Source organism: Dromiciops gliroides, chromosome 1 (genome assembly GCF_019393635.1).
Source record: "Dromiciops gliroides isolate mDroGli1 chromosome 1, mDroGli1.pri, whole genome shotgun sequence".
Taxonomy (NCBI): Eukaryota; Metazoa; Chordata; class Mammalia; order Microbiotheria; family Microbiotheriidae; genus Dromiciops; species Dromiciops gliroides.
In genome coordinates, this window is record NC_057861.1 from 144,950,492 (window position 1) to 144,970,470 (window position 19,979).

Sequence of the window (19,979 nt, forward strand, 5' to 3'; positions counted from 1 at the left end):
CCACATCAGAAAATGATATGGTTTTATTAATGGAAATAATATTAAAGAAAATGCATTATTATTTGCTTTGGTATTGTACCATAAAGGCCTTTCCATCCGACTTGTCACCAAAATCTCCCATCTGTGATTGTCTTCCACATTAGAATGTGGACTTGAGAAAAGGGATGGTGTTGCCCTGCTTGCAACCCTAGAACTCAGCACAATGATCAGCACACAGTAAGTGCTTAATAAATGCTTTTCATTCATTTTTACATTCATTTGCTGCCAAGCCTAGGGTCTTAAACACTGCAGGCATTGATAACCATGTGTTCAATTGAATTACATTGAATCTGCTGGGCTGATAAATCTCTACCTATAATCAGCAAGCATGTGATACTAGTCACAAGTCATAATAGACTACTCAGAAGGATGCAAATAAATACAAAGAATAAACATTAAAAAATAAACAAATACCATTAGAGTCCAAAGAGCTCCCATGGGTACTGTGGAAATTATATGAATATCGGAAAAATAAAAGTCGCAAACCAACAGCCTATAGAAATAAATGAAAATCCGAAAAATGTCGGGCTTTCTTTGACAGATTCAGGCAAATATCTAATCTCCAAAAGAAAAGCCCAGGCTGCACAGAAGCCCAACTGTAACAATGGTGACAATAACCTGTAATTAGTAAATCTATACTGCATGGAACAGTGAAGAAATAAGCCAGGCTAGCTTTGAAAACAGAGTTGAGATGAAATCAAATCGAATGGTTATAGCAATCCTGTTATTTCCATAGCAGTATATGAAAACCACATTATTCCCACTTCGGCAATGTCACCATAACTAAATCTACTTTATATAAACCCAAACTGTACAATGATGGATCAACAAAACAAAGAAAACTAAAGAAACCCATTTGCCCATATATAAATTTAATATTTCTAAAGTGGTAGCATAAAAATAACATTTTATTTGGGGTTAAAAGACTGGTATTAAATCCCAGCACTGTTACTACTTGTGGGATCTTTGGCATATCAGTTTACCATTCTGGGATCCCATTTCCTTCTCCGTAATAATAATAGCTAGCATTTTTATGTGTTTTAAGATTTACAAAGCACTGTACAAAGTGCATTTTATTCTCACAACAACCATGTGAGATAGGTACTATTATTATTTTTTTGATAGGTACTGTTATTAATCCCCTTTTTATAAATGGTAAAATTGAGGTTAAGTGACTTGCCCAGAGTCACACAGCTAGCTGGTCATCGTCCAAGGCTGGTTTTGAACTCAGGCTTTCCTGACTATAAGCACTGTGTCACCTAGCGGCCTCTGTAAAAGTAGAAAGTTTGCATAAAAGGTCTCTTTAAGCTCTATATTTTCAGTATCTTTCTCAATTTTTGAACAAAGCTGCTGTGCATTTAGAAGTTGGCAAGAGTTTCATGATTAAAAGGAGAGTCTAATCTTTTTGCATATTTATACTCTAAGCATCCCCTACCCAGGCTCTATTAAAATTTGTTTCTGAATATTTTTATGACATGAAATTCAATAAAATACTACAAAGATCCATGTGACCTTTTTTTCCCTTACAGTTGGCTAGGATTAGGATAAACCTATGCATTTCAGCAGTTCATACAAACCATCCCTCATTTACTAATGTCCATTTAAAATACTGCTCTTATTAATGACTACCACGGAACAACAATGATCATACTCCCTGTAATTCAATTGCCAAAAGTTTGTGCAATAAATCAGGAAAAGGTTAAAATATTTTTTCATCCTAGAATAGAACATATCAATCTAGTTTATTTGATTACCTTGTCTAATGAGGCTTTCTAGAAGCTGGATAACGTGGCTTGTTATAATTATGCCAGATCATGTTTTGCCTAAAAGGAAAAAAAAAGCCAGCAATCTGGTTGATATTATTCTTGAATTATTTTTTTTCCTTTCTGCTTTGTAAATATCCCTTCACTCAGATTCAGACTGAATTTGGTACATAAGACACGACAGCCTCCATCTACTCTTCCTCTTTCCAGGCTAAGAAGGGGATCAAGATCTGTTCCATGTAGAGAAGATTAGGTAAAATGGCTTCTTGGAAACTCTCCCTTCCTTCCTATGTTTGAAAATACAATGGAATCATTTATAACTTTCCTTAATTCCACACCTAAAACCTACTCCTAGGAAAAAGCTCTTCACAAACCATCAGCACCATAATGCGACTACATGAAAGATGAGGGATATTTTTTTTTCTTTCTTAAGCATTCAAAGGCAAACACAACATCCATCTCTTTGAATCTGAATTCAAAACAACAATAACAACAACAGGAAGGTATAATGGACAGAATGAGGGTGTTGGTGTGTAGGTTCAAATATTAGCTCAGCGACTTATTCTATGTGTGCATCGCGGGGAGATCGCCTTCATGTGGGGAACTCATTGGAGACATAACTCAGGAGCACACAGCCCCTTAGGGGTTTGGCTTTACCAGACAATGGGAAGACACTTTCATTCCAAAGAAAAGACACAAATTAAGTGACAAAAAGGATACATCCCCCTCTGCCCCATCCCCACCAAGTGAGTACATGCTGTCTCCTCTGAGTCACCAGACCACCAAGGGAAAATAGCCTTCATTCAGAAATAAATATGAACAGGAAACACATACAGAAGGAGTACTCATAGGGGTATGTAATGCCAGAGAACATGCATACTCAAAGAAAACGTATGACCAGGGCATACATATTAGACATCTATGTGGCCACACCTGTCAAGGGACCCATGTCAGGAACCTATATGCTCAGAGATCATGCGTAAAGAGTTTTTGTATACATACATGTATACATGCATGCATGTATTGTGCATATACATGTGTGTATGCATGTGTGTATATATATATATATATATATATATATAACTATCCCTATACCTACATCACACATACTTATACCTATACATACACCTATACATATACCTACACATGCATATACATATACACACACAATGAAAAGTATAGCCAGGGCAACTCATACCTCAGATCTATAGAGTTCCTGATGCCCTTTGATTTGTTGTTCTGTCATTTCAGTCATGTCTGACTTTTTCTGCCTCTATTTCTGTTTTTTCTTGGTAAAGATACTGGAATGGACTGCTATTCCCTTCTCCAGCTCATTTTACAGAGGAGGAAACTGAGGAAAACTCAGGGTCACACAGCTATTAAGTGTATGAGGCCAGATTTGAACTCAGGAAGATGAATCTTCCTGACTTCAGGTCTGACATCTGTCCATGGCATCACCTACCTGCCCTCAACTTCGTTCTACATCTTCCAATTAAGAATTCAGGTTATTTATAACATCTCTCTAATGACCTCTTTACTAAGGATGCTCAATTACTCCACTAGTTCCAACTCATTGGAAAGAGACAACTTTAAAAGGACATAGGGAGTCAATCGTCCCAATAAAGACTTAACTGGACTGACACAAAGTGAAGTAAACAGAACCAGGAGAACATATAACAACAATATTGTAACAATGATCAATAGTGAAAGACTTAGCTACTCTAACCAATACAATGATCATGATGAAAAAGGCTTATAGACCCCACAGAACTAATGACCTCTAAGTACAGGTTAAAGCATATTGTTTTCACTTTCTTTGTTTTACTTGCTTTTTTTGGCAACATAGATAATATGGAAATATGTTTTGCATGACTTCATATATATAATGGGTGTCATATAGCTTGCCTTCTCAGTGGGTAGGGGAGGAGCTGGAGGGACGAAGAGAATTTGGAACTCAAAATTTTTAAATGCCCCTTGCCTTGACTATAGGTTTCTCTTACTACTAACAGGGTCATATCTATCTAGAACTAGCAGTGATAGCAGAAACCATCTTGTCAACCACAGATGTAAAAAAAATTGTTAAGGAAACAGAAGACAAAAGTAGATAAGTCACTTGCCCACTATCACATAGGTAGTAATCTTTTGAGGTATAATTTGAACTCAGGTAGTCTAAAGTCTAGAGTCACTGCTCTTTCCATCCTACCAGGCTGCTTTTCTTTCTTCCTGGCTCCCCCAAACTAATTCAGGAGAATGGAATGGTGATTTCTACTTCCAATGGACAAGAGAGGGAGCAGCCATCAAGAAAGGAAGCGAGGGGGAAAGGGTGTGGCCACTGAATTTCTGGTATTCTCTGCAAAGTCCCATTCTGACATTGAACAGATGTTAGCTCAAAGAGATCTGGGATGGCTTCATTATCAGCTAATTCTATACTACAGGAAAACCCTAACACTTATTTGTTTCCCTTCTCACAGATAGCATCTCCTATTTGCTGCCTTATCACACATTTTAGTCAAAAAGCTTATTTCCCTGAAAGGTGTTATAAAGGCATTTCAGTGAAAGCTGTTTATACAAAAGACCAGCATTTTGCACAATCACCATGCTCATCCCAATAGGTTTCAAAACAGCTTAATTAAGCCCAAAATAATAATATTAATTGTGCTAATATTTAAGTAGCACTGTAACCTCTTTGTCATTATTGCCAATTACCTAATCTATAGTCACATATGATTTGTCTATACCATTAATGGAAAAGGCACAGAGTTTATACAGGAACTGAACAGGAACAATATAGAAAATGACAGATGAGCCTGGGTCCTGGGTTTGCCACATAATTCAAATTTCTTTTAATTTCATATTTTTCTTGGCAGAAAGATTTGCAAACTTAAAGTGCTCGGTAAATGTCATATGTTATTATAAAGCTGAAAAAAGGCATAAAACTAGAATTATTAAGTTTGGAAAACAATAAAAAATTAATATCCCATTTAATTTTGTTTTCCAATTGGATAACCTTGACCTAGAAGAGTTCCTTAAGAAATAGCTTTTGCAGTACTCTCACTACTAAATAGATTTTTGAAATTGATGGGGGGGAACCTCTATTTGGAGGGTTTTTATCTGTTTGTTTTTAGTGGGTAAGGAACATTTTTCTATACACTGTGCTCCTCATTTTAAAGATACGGAACTGACAACAGGAGAGGTAAAGTAATTTATATCACAGATTTAAGAGCTGAAAGGACCCTTAGAGAACATCTAGTCCAACACCATTTTTACAAAGGAGAACACTGAGGCCCAGAGAAAAGAAGAGACATGATTTGCTCTTTATCACTCCTTCTCTCTTGAAATACTGGGGGTATAGTTTGTTATATGTGTTGTAGCCTCCCAGTAGAATGCCCTCTTTGAGGCAGGGCCTGTTTCTTTCTTATCTTTATATTTCTGTCAGGGCCTGGCAGAAGCAGTGTGGTACAGTAGCAAAGAGTACTGGGTAGTTTTTATAAACAACCAAATATAAAATGATAATAATGAAGGTGATGATGCCAACAACAAAAAGAGGAGGAAGAGAATGAGGAGGATGAGAAGGAAGAGAAGGAGGAGGAGGAGGAGGAGGAGGAAGAAGAAGAAAATAGGAGGAGGAGAAGGAAAAGGAAGAGGAGAAGGAGAAAGAGAAGAAAGAGAAAGAGGAAGAGAAGGAGAAAAAGAAGAAGAAATCTCATTTGACTCTGGAAGTAGATGCTATTGTTATCTCGATTTTATAGATAGAGTAACTGAGACTAAGAGAGCTTAAGTGACTTACCCAGGGTCACACAGCTAATAAGTGACTGAGGCAGGATTCAAACTGGGGTCTTTCTTATTTCAATTCCGGTGCTCTATGCACTATTGAAGAAGGGACAAAGGATTCACAGGGCGGAAGGAAGGGGGTATTCTAGTCTGAACAGAATTAGAGGTTAATCCCATCAAATGTTTAAAGAGCAGTTAATATCCATGGTACCCAAATTATTATAAAAAGTTGAGAAAGAAAATATTCTGCCAAACTCTGGTCATGAAGTAAATATGGTCCTAATCCTTAAGGAAGAGGTGGATAAAGCAAGGAAAGAGGACTATTGGTTGACCTATAGTCATTGAAAGCCTTCATTTGTTCTAAAACCTTATGAAACCTCAATACTGAATGCCGTTTTTATACAATACAAAGGATACATCTAAAGCCCAATGCTAGCATAATTTACCAATGGCAACACTATAAGCTTTTCCAATAAATACAGAAGCAATGACAGGCTGCCTTCCTACCCACCCCCCCACCATTATCAGTCACAGTTCTAGAAATGCTACTAGTAGCAATAAAACAAGAGATAACCTAAAGCCATCACCATTGGCAACAGAGACGAAATTCGTCCTTCTTGAAGATGAAATAAAGGTTTACTTAGAAAAACCCATAGAGTCATCCAATCAATTAATCGAGACAATTAATAAACCAGTATGTGACAAGGTGAGAAGTCACTTAATCTCTCATTAATTAATTTTCTCGCCTTGGAATGGGGATAATATGTGTAGTATTCATCTCATAGGGTTTTTATAAAGCTCAAGTGAGATAATACATGTAAAAACCTTTGGCGAACTTTAAGCCACTATCTAAATCTCAGTGGATTCTGGCCATTTTCTTGTTATTGGCCATGCAGTTGCACCCTCTTGACCACCAGACTTCCAGAAGAAGCAAATCAAAGTTAGTTCTTACACTCAAAGAGCTTCCAAGTCATGTGAACCTCAAGCAAATGACGCAATCTCAGTTTCCTCAGCTGTAAAGCAGGGATAATGATCACTCCTACCACTCAGAGTTGCTTTGAGGATCAGATGAGATAATATTTGTAAAGTGCTTAGCACAGTGTCTACCATATAGTAGGCACTATATAAATGCTATTGTGATTGTTGTTTTGGTTATTTGGAGCATTCCTCAGAATGGGGATATTAAATGAGATAGAACTCATGCTCCAGATCCAGCTTAGGGCTGCTGATCTGATTGAACCAGCTGAGCTCCCTCCTAATCCCCTGTCCTTGGACAAGAAGTTTCCAGTAGCAAGCATGATATGTTCCAATTAAGAAGCAGTTTCCCATACAGAAGCCTCATTTGATACTCACAACAACCCTGTGAAATAAGTATTATCATTCCATTCTACAGATAAGGAAATTAAGATTCAGTGAACATAAGCAAACTTACCAAAGGTTTTTGTTGTTGTTCAGTCACTTTTCAGGCGTGTCTGACTTTTTGTGACCCCATTTGGGGTTTTCTTGGGCAGAGATACTGGAATGGTTTGCCATTTCCTTCTCCAGCTCATTTTGCAGATGAGGAAACTGAGGCAAACAGGGCTAAGTGATGTGTCCAGCTAGTAAGTGTCTGAGGCCAGATTTGAACTCATGAAGATGAGTCATCCTGACTCCAGTCCCAGCACTCTATCCTTTGAACCACCTAGCTGCCCAAGATTGCACAGCTCATAAATAAAAGTGGGAATTGAACCCAGGGTCTTCAGATTCCGAGCCTTGTTGTGCTCATTCCATTCAACTCTTGGGAGGAAAATATTCAACAACCTCACATCTTTTGGCTATCAATACAACATGCATAGGAGAGCAAAAGTCGATAGAACATAAAATCAGAGTTATGATATGGTTACTCTGTTCCTTCTTAACAAATCAAAGTCAGTGTCAGAGCCTTCTATAGAAGGCCACCTGTGTGTGCAGTTAGATAAGGGAGATATAGAAACCAGAAGCTTCAGAGTTCTACCAAGCAGTTTTTACCTTGTGTTGCTGGTAATACTGGAGTGAGCCGACGCCACCTTGCTCCTCAGCTGTCCACAGTACCAAGCGCAGGGTCCTTTTTGGTCGAAGCCCTGAGAAAAGCAATTAAGCAAATGAAACACTGCGGGTGTCCAGCTCCTTTAACTTTTTGTATTCCCCACAGCTCATTTTCTGCCTTCTGGAAGAGGGAGGAGGCAGGAAGTAATCACCTCCTCCTTCTCCCCCTGCCCCAGCACTGCTGGATTCTGGGTATGGCCCACAGAGCCAAGGAGCCCCATCCACACGACTCTCCAGATAGGGTTAACAGGGAAAGTGATGGTGACAAATGCTCTCTCCAGGCCTGGGAAGTGCAGGGCCTATAATCATACCCTTATCTACACGTCCTGCATGGCAGCACAATGGACCACTGCGGCCTACCAAGCCAGAGGTGACTATTATAGGTTATTAAAGCATTTTCTGAAGATTCAATCAGGTTTAGGAGGAGGAAAGTCAAGGGAAGGGATCCTGTGACCTTACAATGGCAGTAATTGAAACCCAGCAGTAAAGTGAGGCTCTACTTCTGAGCTCTAAGTATCTTATGACTTGAGAAACAGGGAAGGGGGAGGGGAAAAAAGGGAAGAAAATGGGCTTCTTTACTATGCAGTGTCTTAACAACCAAGTAAAGCCATCCATGCTGCACCCAGGAAGGGGATGAGCTATAAGGCAGAGAGAATTCTTTTTTTTTTTTTTTGGTTTCTTAAGCAAATTTTACTGCCTTTCTTGGAAATGCAGGATAATTCTTTCAGTAACAAAGACAGGGAGGTAAATGGAAAGGGCACATAAGTGACTGTCCCATAGCGTGCAGAACAGTGGGTAGCTACCAATAACCTGTGTGAATAAGTACATTTTGGAATTCAGAAAGTAAATGAGCCATGGCTGGAACCTCAGCTGCCCTCAATACTTACAGGATCTGTGATTTCCACAGTGTGGGTATCCCCTACCACAACACACATCCCCACCCTTCTGTGACTTTTTTTGTTTGTATTTGCGAGCCAATCAGGATTAAGTGACTTGCTCAGGGTCACACAGCTTGTAAGTATCTAAGGCCAAATTTGAACTCAGGTCCTCCTCACTTCAGGGCCAGTGCTTTATCCACTACACCTCCTAGATGCCCCCTTTCTATTGTTGTTTGTCCTTTGTTTTCAAAGAGGACCAAAGATGTCAGGAGGGTGATGCCTTGACTTACAATTGAATTGGATTTAAGTGAGGCAGAGCATGTTAAGTACTTTGCAAACCTTAAAGGACTTATGTAAATGCCATTATTGCTATTGCTATTATTCAAATCCTACCTCTGATGCTTTCTCCCTATATGATTTTCAGAAAGACACTTAATTTCCTTAGTCTTCATTTCTTCATTTTTAAAAGGAGGGTGTTAGATGAGAGGACTGCAAGTCTCTGCTTAGCCCTACAACTATGACCCTGTGTTCTACTGTAAGGGGACCTAAATGATGTTCTTGAGAAATAATAAAAATAGAAAAATATAAAGTTTGCTTCAAGTATAATAAATGGTTTGTGTGGAAGGAGGATCCTGATTCGTGTCTATCTTAGCAGGAGGCCACAAGCAGTGATTAGCTTAGTCATAATGCATGCTGGACAATTCTGAGATGGGCATGAAGGGAATATTAAGAATCCATTCTGCATGAGAAGAATCCAAACTCATTCTCTGCACTTCACTTTCTTGCAAACCACCTGCCCACTCTGGGAACAGCTCTGACCCTGAAGTCTGAGGAGCCCCAGCCATGCCCAGTTCACTTTGAGCTAAACTCACTCTTGGGACTTCTCTCTTTTCAAGTAGCCTTGTCCCTTCCTTTGACCCTTTCTTCCTCCAACTCCCTTTAAAAAGGTATCTTCCCTGATGAGAATGTAAGGTCCTTGAAGGCAGACACTGGCCTGTTTTCTTTTATTTGTATCTTCAGTGATTATCATAAAGCTTGGCAATTCTTCATAAAGATAAGATTCTCTCTGCCTCTCTACTCTCTCACTCTTCTCTTCTCTTCTCTTCTCTTCTCTTCTCTTCTCTTCTCTTCTCTTCTCTTCTCTTCTCTTCTCTTCTCTTCTCTTCCTTCCCTTCCTTTCTCTTCTCCTCCCTCTCTTTTTCTCCCCTGCTCCTCTCTGTATCTGTCATTCCCTTTCTCAACTACATATCCATATTTCTAACAGAGAGAACAAAGAGTTGGGAATCAGAAAACCTGGGTTCATATATCCGTTCTTTTGCCTACTACATATATGACCTTAGACAAGTCATTTCAGCACTCTAGGCCCATTTCCTCATCTGTAAATTGTAAGGATTGCCCTGGGTGACCTTTAAGGTTCCTTCTAGCTTTAAATCTATGAAGATTGCAAGGTGGCACAATGCATTAAGTGATGGGCCTGGAGACAGGAAGACGGGTTCAAATCCAGCCTTAGATACTTACTAGCTGTGTGACAGTGGGCAAGGTACATAAGCTTTCCCTTAGTTTCTTCATCTGTAAAATGGGGATAATAATAGCACTCACCCAGAGCAGCTAGGTGGCACAGTGGATAGAGCACTGTCCCTGGAGTCAGGAGGACCTTAGTTCAAATCTGGCCTCAGCCACTTGACACTTACTAGCTGTGTGACCCTGGGCAAGTCACTTAACCCCAATTGTCTCACCAAAAAATAATAATAATATTAACACTTACCCTCTGAGGTTATTGTGTAATCAAGTGAGATAATATTTGTATTTTTCAAACCTTAAATATATATATATATATATCACATGTATATAATCCATATATTAAAAACCTATATATAATTTTACATACTTACATAAAGGTGTATATAAACCTATATACATGCTAGCTATTGTTACTCCTGCAATGCCAGATTCAATATGAATGTATGAGGCAGTATACTGAGCAAGAGTGCTAGAGGTAAACGTTAAAGTGATTTCTAACTCTGTACCTTTTCCTCAAGCTGATTTAAATTATTATTTAGCACCATCAGTCCTGGCATTTTTTCTTTTTTTCTTCCTTTTTTTGGCAGGGCATTGAGGGTTAAGTGATTTGCCCAGGGTCACACAGCTAGTAAGTGTCAAGTGTCTGAGGCCAGATTTGAACTCAGGTCCTCCTGAATCCAGGGCCAGTGCTTCATCCACTGTACCACCTAGCTGCCCCATCCTGGCATATTTCAAGAGGTATTTTACAGAAACACAGGATTTTAAAGTTGGAAGGGACCTTAGCAGCTATCCATCCAGTCTAACCCATATGCAAAAAGGAAATCCCGCCATAACATTCATGACAACTTAAGTTGGGACACCTCCTCCCTATGTCTCCAGTCACTCTGTTCCACTTAGAGACGACTTTAATTCTTGAGCAGCTTTTCTCGCCACAAAGCTGAAGTCTGTCTCTTTGCAATGTCCACCCATTGCTCTGGGGCCAAACAAACTAAGTGCAATCCCTCTTACGCATGACAACCAGTCAAAGACTCGACCCCAGCCATGATATCTCCCCTGAGTCTTCTCTTCTCCAGAGTTAACATTTCTACTTCTTTCAACTAATTCCCATGTGAAATGGACTCAAAGTACTTCAACATCCTGGTTTTGCTCCTTTGGACACTCTCCAGTTTATTAAGGATTTAAATCATGAGTTCACTGTGCTAGGATCATAAATATTTCTACTGTGAACAGTACTGTGAACTCCCTGACACACAACCTATTTACAACTCTATAGACCAACTAGTAGAGTCTGAGTGGTAGCTTAGAGGCAGCCGGTGGTCCAGGAGTTAGGAAAACCTAAGACATATCATAGCTACATGATCCTGGTTAAGTCACTTAACTTCTCTCCGCCCATTTCCACTTCTGTAAAATGGGGATAATAATAGCACCCTATCTCCCCAGAGTTGTTGAGAGGGTCAAATGACATAAAATATACAGAGCATTTTGTAAACCCTAAAATGCTTTGTAAATTCTAGCTATTTTTAATTACAAGTGCTCAGAGTGAAATTTCATACAAAAGCAACATAGCATTGGGTAAAGGAGAATGCTTGCATGCACAGTTGTCTCGTGCAGAATGGGGTTAAATCACCTGTTCACAGGCACGGTACTCAGAAAGCTGTTTTATAAGACAGAAATCTAATCAGAGGAGCTAAAGATTACAATCTTTGGATCTCTCTGAGAGCAAAAAGGCTTAGAGTCAACTCAATCCAAGTCACATTTCGCTTGCCACACAGACAAAAGTCAGTCAAAGATAAGCTATGGTTATTTATATGCTACTTTTGCAGATACTGAACAGAGATAATTAACACAATAACAATCTACAAGGGAAGGATGGTGAAAGTACCATACATTTTTTTTTTGCACATCTTTGCACCCAAAAGAAAAATGATTAAAATAGCATTCTCTAAATAGGGATAAAATAACAGTTAATAGACTGGAGAAAATTCATTTTTTAAAAGCAAAAGCTCTGGTTATCCCTAAAGATTTACTGTTCTACTTGAAACTCATTACAGTACAGGATTATTCTCTTTCACATTTCAAATCAGCCAGATGGCCAATGATGTCATATTAAGATAATAAAGAAGTAACTAAGTTGGAGTGAGTAAAGTTGAGACCACAGTGTAACAGTAGTTGCTGGCCTGAAACATGAAAGGAGAACCCCTTGCAAGCATCTGTGTGGCACAACACAGAAGACATACATTAACAGATAAAGTGGTTAATTACTTAACACTCAAGGCTTTGTGACCAAAAGAACAAACCAAAACAAAAATTCAACCAAAGTTTGGCTAAATCATGAATTTTGGCTGATCTCCAAACTTCTTTAAGTTTTAGAATCCTAGGATTCCAGGAATATATTTGGGAAAAGAGAGAATGTGTTCAAGATAAGCCTTGAAGTCAAGGAAGATCTGGGTTAGGGATTTGCTTTTAAACACATATTTTAAAAAAGAGAAAAAAAGCAATATAGAAAAACTAACCAAAAACTACGAAACACTCATTTTCTTCTTAGCAACTCTCCTCATCCATTGACAGGGATGGGGGCGGGCATGTTATGGAAGAAAGAAAAAATTACAGAAAACCTAAGTCACATAAGCACAAGCAAGCAAAACAAATTCCCATGTTGGTCACATCTTAAAATGCATTTGTTACTCTTTAGATTGGTCCATAAATTCTCTGTCATGAGGTGGGCTATGTTCATCTCTATCAATTCTCTGGAATCATGGTTGGTCATTTGTTTGATCAGAGTTCTTGTCTTTCAGAATTGTCCATTTTTACAATAATGATATTAAAGTATAAATTTTTCTGCTGGCTCTGCTCATTTTACTCTTCATCAGTTCATACAAGTCTTTCTATATCTCTTTGAAGCTGTTTTTTTTCTTATTTTTATAGGCCAACAGTATTACATTACATTCATATACCATATTTTCTTCATCGATCTTCCAATTGATGAATGCTTTGGTTTTTGGTATTTTTACTACCACAAAATAGAGTTGCTATAAGTATTTTTTTTGTTTTTGTTTTTGTTTGTTTGTGTGTGTGTGTATGTTTGGTGAGGCAATTGGGGTTAAGTGACTTGGCCAGGGTCACACAGCTAGTAAGTGTTAAGTGTCTGAGGCCGGATTTGAACTCAAGTCCGCCTGAATCCAGGGCCAGTGCTCTATCCACTGTGCCACCAAGCTGCTCCTACTATAAGTATTTTTGAACATATTGAACCTTTTCCACTTTCTTTGATCTTTTGGAGCATATAGGCCTAGTCCTGATATAATTAATATATTCAAAGAGTATATCTTGCTTAATAACTTTTGAGGAATAATTTCAAATTATGGTTAGACCCAAACATACCTCTAGTAACTGTGCACCAATGTGCCTATTTTCCATAGTCCTTCAAACATTTGTTATTTTCCCTTTTTGGCCACCTTTTCTAATATACTAGATGTGAGGTAGAACCTCAGAATTACTTGGAATTTATATTTCTCCAATTTTTATTGATTTGGGGCACTTTTTCACATCACTGTTTGGCCTAGGTTTCTTCCTTGAGAACTGCCCATTTATATCCTTAAGCCTTTTGTCAATTGGGGAATGGCTCTTGTTCTTATAAATTTGAGTTGTTTCTTTACATATCTTGGAAATGAGACCTTTCAATGAGAAACTTACTGAAAAAAGTCCTAAACTTGTCCCAATATTTCACCAATGTGTGTCAGGTCCAAATAAGTAGACAGATCATTCATCAGTTAAATAAATGATGACTGAACACCTATTGTAAGTAAGATATTTTGCCTGTTACCATCATTGGAAATGCTCAAGTCAAGTTAAAAAATGTTTCATGTTTAATAAGTTGTTGCTATGAGCAAGGTGCTATCCAATGCTTTTCTAACTCTACCACAGTGTGACTGAGCTTCTTCTTAAATAAAAGGCATTCATTAATGAAACCTGATTCTACCATTGTTGGGAGTTCCTTCACCAAGGCAGATTACAATCCATTTATATTTTATTTTCATGGAGAGTTTTCTGAGACTCAGAAAAAATTGTGATTTGCCTAGGGTAACATAACTACTGTCAGCGGGGGGAGATTTGATTCTAGTTATCCCTGACTCCAAGTTCACTACTCTATTATGTCATGCTCCTTCTCAAACTAAAGAAAAGACATATTGAATTAGGTGTTTTAAGAATCTGGCTGCTCAAATTCTTATTATGTAAATTTAATCACACCTGCTTTGTGTTTATGAGGGATTACCCAAGCTCTATATGTTCTACATTTTCTTCCACTTCTTTCCACATAGGAAGAGACAAAAAAATTATTCAAGACCAATCTGGGCAGAATACATTACAAACTTTAGAGCATCAAATGCTAATATTGTACATGAAAACCAATTGCGTGAATTTTTTTTTATGTTACCTGCTAGTGGTCTTTTCCATCAACATATATCAAAAATAACAATAAATCTGTTGTGGCTTATAAGGCTAGTCAATTTTGTGTTTCAAAACATGACATTGGGGTTTTTGTCATTATTTACAGTATTTTTTTCTACAGAAAGTGGAAAAACTCTAGTAAGTGATAGATTTGTGCCTTGATGATAAATATAGTGCACATATTTTAGCCAAAAAGTAATGAAAAACATTACACAAACTGTTCTATGCTAGGATAAATTAAGGAAAGGGTACCACATTCTTCTTGTATGCTTCCAATGAATAGGATTACCCCTTAAATAATTTCTCCTCTGAGGATTGTACCTCAAGGGGGAGAATGAAGTGTTTACATTTAGAGGCAGACTATTTAAAAAGCAATATGCTTCCAACAAGAAATGGAAATCAGGAATTTCAATAGAACTATAACTTTTGGACTCCAAAGAGCAAACATGAAGTTTATGCTGTTTAATAATACAATAGTCTTATAAATAGATTTTAGTGATTTCTTTTGTTTTTACAACACCTAGATTTTCCTCTGCATACTTTCCCTTCTACCCTCTTAGGAGTCAATGTTTAATAAAGATTTTTTAAAAAGAAAATTAATATGTGAAAAAATTATTAAAACAAAAAAAAACAAATAAAAAAGGTGTTATATGCAATATTCCATATCTTTGGACCCCATCCTCTGCCAAGGACTTGGGGAAAGAAACTTTACATATCCCTTTGTTGGGGCCAAGCTTGGTGCAGAATCCCTTGGAAGTATTTAAGATAATAAAGCTAGGAGTATCAATCTGTATGAAGATTAGGAAGAATTTTGCAAAGATTTGCACTGGGTGCATGATATTTACATTTCTGCCACGCTAGGCTATTTGATTACTATCTATATTCCAGATGTAGGTTACTCTCTCTCTGAGAAGAAAAGATAGACTTGAGAAATAACTCTCCATACTCCCTCAGGATGAAACCATAATGGGGGAAAAAGCAGAGAACTCTAAAACAAATTATATTTAATAGAGATAAAATGTGTAGGAAAAGTGAAGCATTTCCAGAAAAAAATAAAAGTGGGGTTCAATGGGAGGGGGAGATCTTAAGTAGTATATGGGAAAAAATGCCTCCTGGGGAGGTTTTAGAGTGAGGAATGTCAGGGTTGTTGTGAAGATCAAATGAGATAAAATTTGTAAAGTGCTTAGCACAGCACCTGGCACATTCTAGGCCCTTAAATGCATGCTACTCTCCCTTCCTCCTAATCAAAAGGGCTTTAAAATTAATAAACTAGAGTAAGGATAAAAGTGCCCAGGTTTGTCTATCAAGCTGATATCACAGAAAGGTACTGATAAATAAAAGAATATAGCAGTTGAGACATACAGAAGTTTACAGGATGTGGAAATCCAAGACAGCTGACAATAATATAATCCAGTATCAAATGCCTAAGAGGTCCAAAGCTTAGTCAATAAACAAGAAGAACAAGAGGACAAATTCAACTTCACAAGTATCCCTACGAATTGGTCAGGAGAACCTCATTACCGAAATATGATATCCCTTATTCAAGATATCACACAGCTGACAAAATGATTTCTTAAAGCAGAAGTTACTCTACCACCTAATAAACCCTTTATTTCCTATAGATTCAAATATAAGCCCCTTTATTTGGCATTTAAAACCCTTTAATATTTGGCTCCAACCGACCTTTCTAGCTACAGTACATGTTATTGTCGTTGAATCATTTCTGTCGTGTCTGAGTCTCCATGACCCCATTTGGAGTTTTCTTGGCAAAGATACTGGAGTGGTTTGCCCATTTCCTTCTCCAGTTCATTTTACAGATGAGGAACTGAGGTAAATAGGGTTAAGGTGATTTGCCCAGGGTCACACAGCTGGTTAGTGTCTGAGGTCCAATTTTAAATTAGGTCCTCTTAACTCAAGGTCTGGTGTTCCCTCTATAGCACCACATAGTAGTCAAAGTATATTGATGGAACAGATGCTATTTTTCACATTCTTCCTTTTCTTTCTTTCTTTTTTTTTTCGGTGGGGCAAATTGGGTTAAGTGACTTGCTCAGGGTCACACAGCAAGTAAGTGTCAAGTGTCTGACCTCAAATTTGAACTCAGGTCCTCCTGAATCCAGGGCCAGTGCTTTATCCACTACACCACCTAGCTGCCCCCTCACATTCTTTCATTAAGTGACAAATATGGTGATGTTTTCCATGATCACATATGTATAACCTGTACTGGATTATTTACTGCCTCGGGCAGCAGTCAGAGGAGGGGGCAAGGGAGGGATAGAGATTGGAATAGAAAAATATAAATTAAAAAGTTTAATCTGGAAAGGTGGGGGAGAAGTATGCTGGGAAGGGTACAGGAGATATATATATATATATATATATATATATATACACACACACATATATACATACATATATATACATATATATGTATTTATATACACATATATTTGTTGTGCATTTATGAGTTATTTAGGTATTATTTATATAGTAATTATATTTAAACAAATTTTTAATAAATTATTTATATGAATTGGTATGTTTGTTATTTATAAAAGTTATTTAAGAAATTAAAATACAAAGTTATATGTACTAGAATATATCCAGGTATATCTAAATGTCATAATGTAGAAAATTTCCATTATTTATGTCATATATGTGTCTGTGTATATTACATCTATGTTTGATAAATATATAAAATATAATTATATATCACAAATAAAATAATTTTTTTTAAGAAAGTAAATGCTGCTTCCCTTAATATACACCAGAGTCCATATGAACTGGCTTTCTTGCTGTTCTTCATACACAGAACTTCATCTCTGTCGCCATCCTCTGTGATTTAATTCCTTGTTCATCCTCACTTCAGAAAATCCCAAGCTTAGTCCAGTCATGCTCCTCATGGTCTAGTCAATGAGACTTTCTGTCTAATCCCAACACATACCTTCTTCTCCCATCTCTGTGTCATTGCATCAGCTGTCTCTGATACCTGGAATTCACTCCCTCCTTGACTTCACTGCCTTGACTTTCTTTAAGGCTTAGTTCAAGTCATCTTCTGCATGAAGCTTTTCCTGACTACTACCCCCCTCAACAGCTTTGTATACTTTTGAACTCCTTAAATGACCTTGCATTTATTTTGAATTCCTTCTGTACATTCTTATAGGTGTATATACGTTGTTCCCCCCACTAGGATATATGCCTTGAATACAGATTCGGGTCTTTTTGGTTTTTTGTGAAGGCAATGGGGGTTAAGTGACTTGCTCAGGGTCACACAGCTAGTAAGTGTCAAGTGACTGAGGCTGGGTTTGAACTCAGGTACTCCTGAATCCAGGGCCAGTGCTTTATCCACTGCGCCACCTAGCTGCCCCTTACAGATTCATTTTTAACTTTGTATCCCTAGAATCTAACACAGTGTCTATCATATAATAGATGCTTAATACTTTTTTGTTAATAAATAATTCTGGATAAGAACCTCCAGTTTAAAACATACATTTAAAATATTTAGTTATTTCAATTCAAAGGGAGATCTTGTTGAGGAGAAACATCAAAGGTTTGTGGACTATAGAGAAGTGTGATGCTTATGACTAGGATTATAGAATTATATATTTAGAGCTGGACCTTAAAGCCTAAAGTTGTGTGGTCTAAACCAATCATTTCCCAGATGAGGAAACTGAGGCTCAGAAGGTTAGTGGCTTGTCCAAGGTCACATAAGTAACAAGTGTCGGGGTCAAGATTCAAACCTTAATCCTCAGACTCAAGATCCAACATTCTTTCCCCTGCATTAAGATTTTCTTAATGCAAGTTACTCCCCAATTGAGAAATGGTCAAAGGATATGAACAGGCAGTTTTCTGAAGAAGAAATCAAAGCTATATATCGCCATATGAAAAAATGCTCTAAATCCCTATTGATTAGAGAAATGAGAATTAAAACAACTCCAAGGTACCACCTCACACCTATCAGATTGGCTAATATTACAAAAAAGGAAAATAATAAATGTTGGAGAAGCTGTGGAAAAATCAGAACACTAATGCATTGTTGGTGGAGCTGTGAACTGATACAACCATTCCGGAGAGCAATTTGGAACTATGCCCAAAGGGCTATGGCACTGCACATACCCTTTGACCCAGTAATACCACTACTAGGTCTGTATCCCAAAGAGATAATAGAAAAAGGAAAAGGACCCACATGTACAAAAATATTTATAGCAATTCTCTTTGTGGTGGCAAAGAATTGGAAATCGAGGGAAGGCCTATTAATTGGGGAATGGCTGAACAATTTGAAGTATATGAATATAATGAAATACTATTGTGCTGTAAGAAATGATGAGCAGGAGGAGTTCAGAAAGACCTGGAAAGACTTAAGTGGACTGATGCTGAGCGAAGTGAGCAGAACCAGGATAACATTGTACACAGTAAGAGCAACATTGTGCGACGATCAACTGTGATAGTCTTGGCTCTTCTCAACAGTGCAATGATCCAAGACAATTCCAAAGAGCTCATGATAGAAAATGTTCTCCACATACAGAAAAAAGAACTGTGGATTCTGAATACAGATGGAACCATATGGTTTCTACTTTTATGGTTGTTTTCTTCTCTTTTTTTGAGGTTTTTCCTTTGTGTTCTGATTCTTCTTTCACAATATGACTAATGCAGAAATATGTTTAATATGATTGTCCATATGTAACCTACATCAGATTGCTTTCTTTCTGTCTTGGGAAGGGGGGAAGGAAGGGAGGAAGGATGAAAAATTTGGAACTAAAAGTCTTATGAAAACAAATGTTGAAAACTATCTTTACATGTAACTGGAAAATAATAAAATACTTTTTTGATAAAAAAAAAAACCTTTTTCTTAAAAAGGTGGCTGGGAGACTCTGGGTATTTCAAGTATCAAGTAACATTACAAAAAATGAAACATTATATTTTAACAGCTAAGAAGCAACCAGTTATCAAAGGGCCAATTATTCCCCAAATCAGCTGTCTATATACTGTGACATGGAGTGAAAAATAAAATTAATAGCTTATTAGAAGAATAACAATGAGAATATATGAAATATAACTCAGGCAGCTACCACGGGATCCATTTGAACAAGCTATCTATGTTAGAATATGAATAAAACAACAGATGTCAACACAAGTGCCATTTCCTAAGGAAGTTTAACCAGGGTATAGTCAGAACTAGAAGACTAAGAGATGTAGAAACTGCCTCAGCTCATAAACTCTTCATGTCCTTGGCAAATGGAGAGCTGTGGCAACCAAGGGAAATGTTGGATTAGGAGATAAATTTTTCTGTAAAATCTCACACATGAGACAATTTAACAAGCACAGATTACATACTTCTATATGCCAGGTGGTAAGGATACAAACCCCAAAACTAAATATGCCCTACCCTCAAGAAGCTTATAGTCTACTGGGTCATGGGTCACAATACATATATGAAATACAAAAATAAAATGCATAGAAAAGAAACTTTGAGAAGCAATGGTAATCACTAAGGACTAGGAGG

General features: G+C 37.5%; 1 protein-coding gene across 1 annotated transcript in view; it reads right to left on the reverse strand.

Annotated features, from left to right (window-relative positions):
- The window catches only part of CPQ (carboxypeptidase Q), a 628,024-nt gene that overhangs the window by 131,393 nt on the left and 476,652 nt on the right, over positions 1-19,979 (reverse strand). Inside the window, exon 6 of the mRNA XM_043996276.1 lies at positions 7,581-7,672. Coding sequence (XP_043852211.1) covers positions 7,581-7,672 — 92 coding nt within the window. The remainder of the gene's footprint in view (positions 1-7,580; positions 7,673-19,979) is intronic.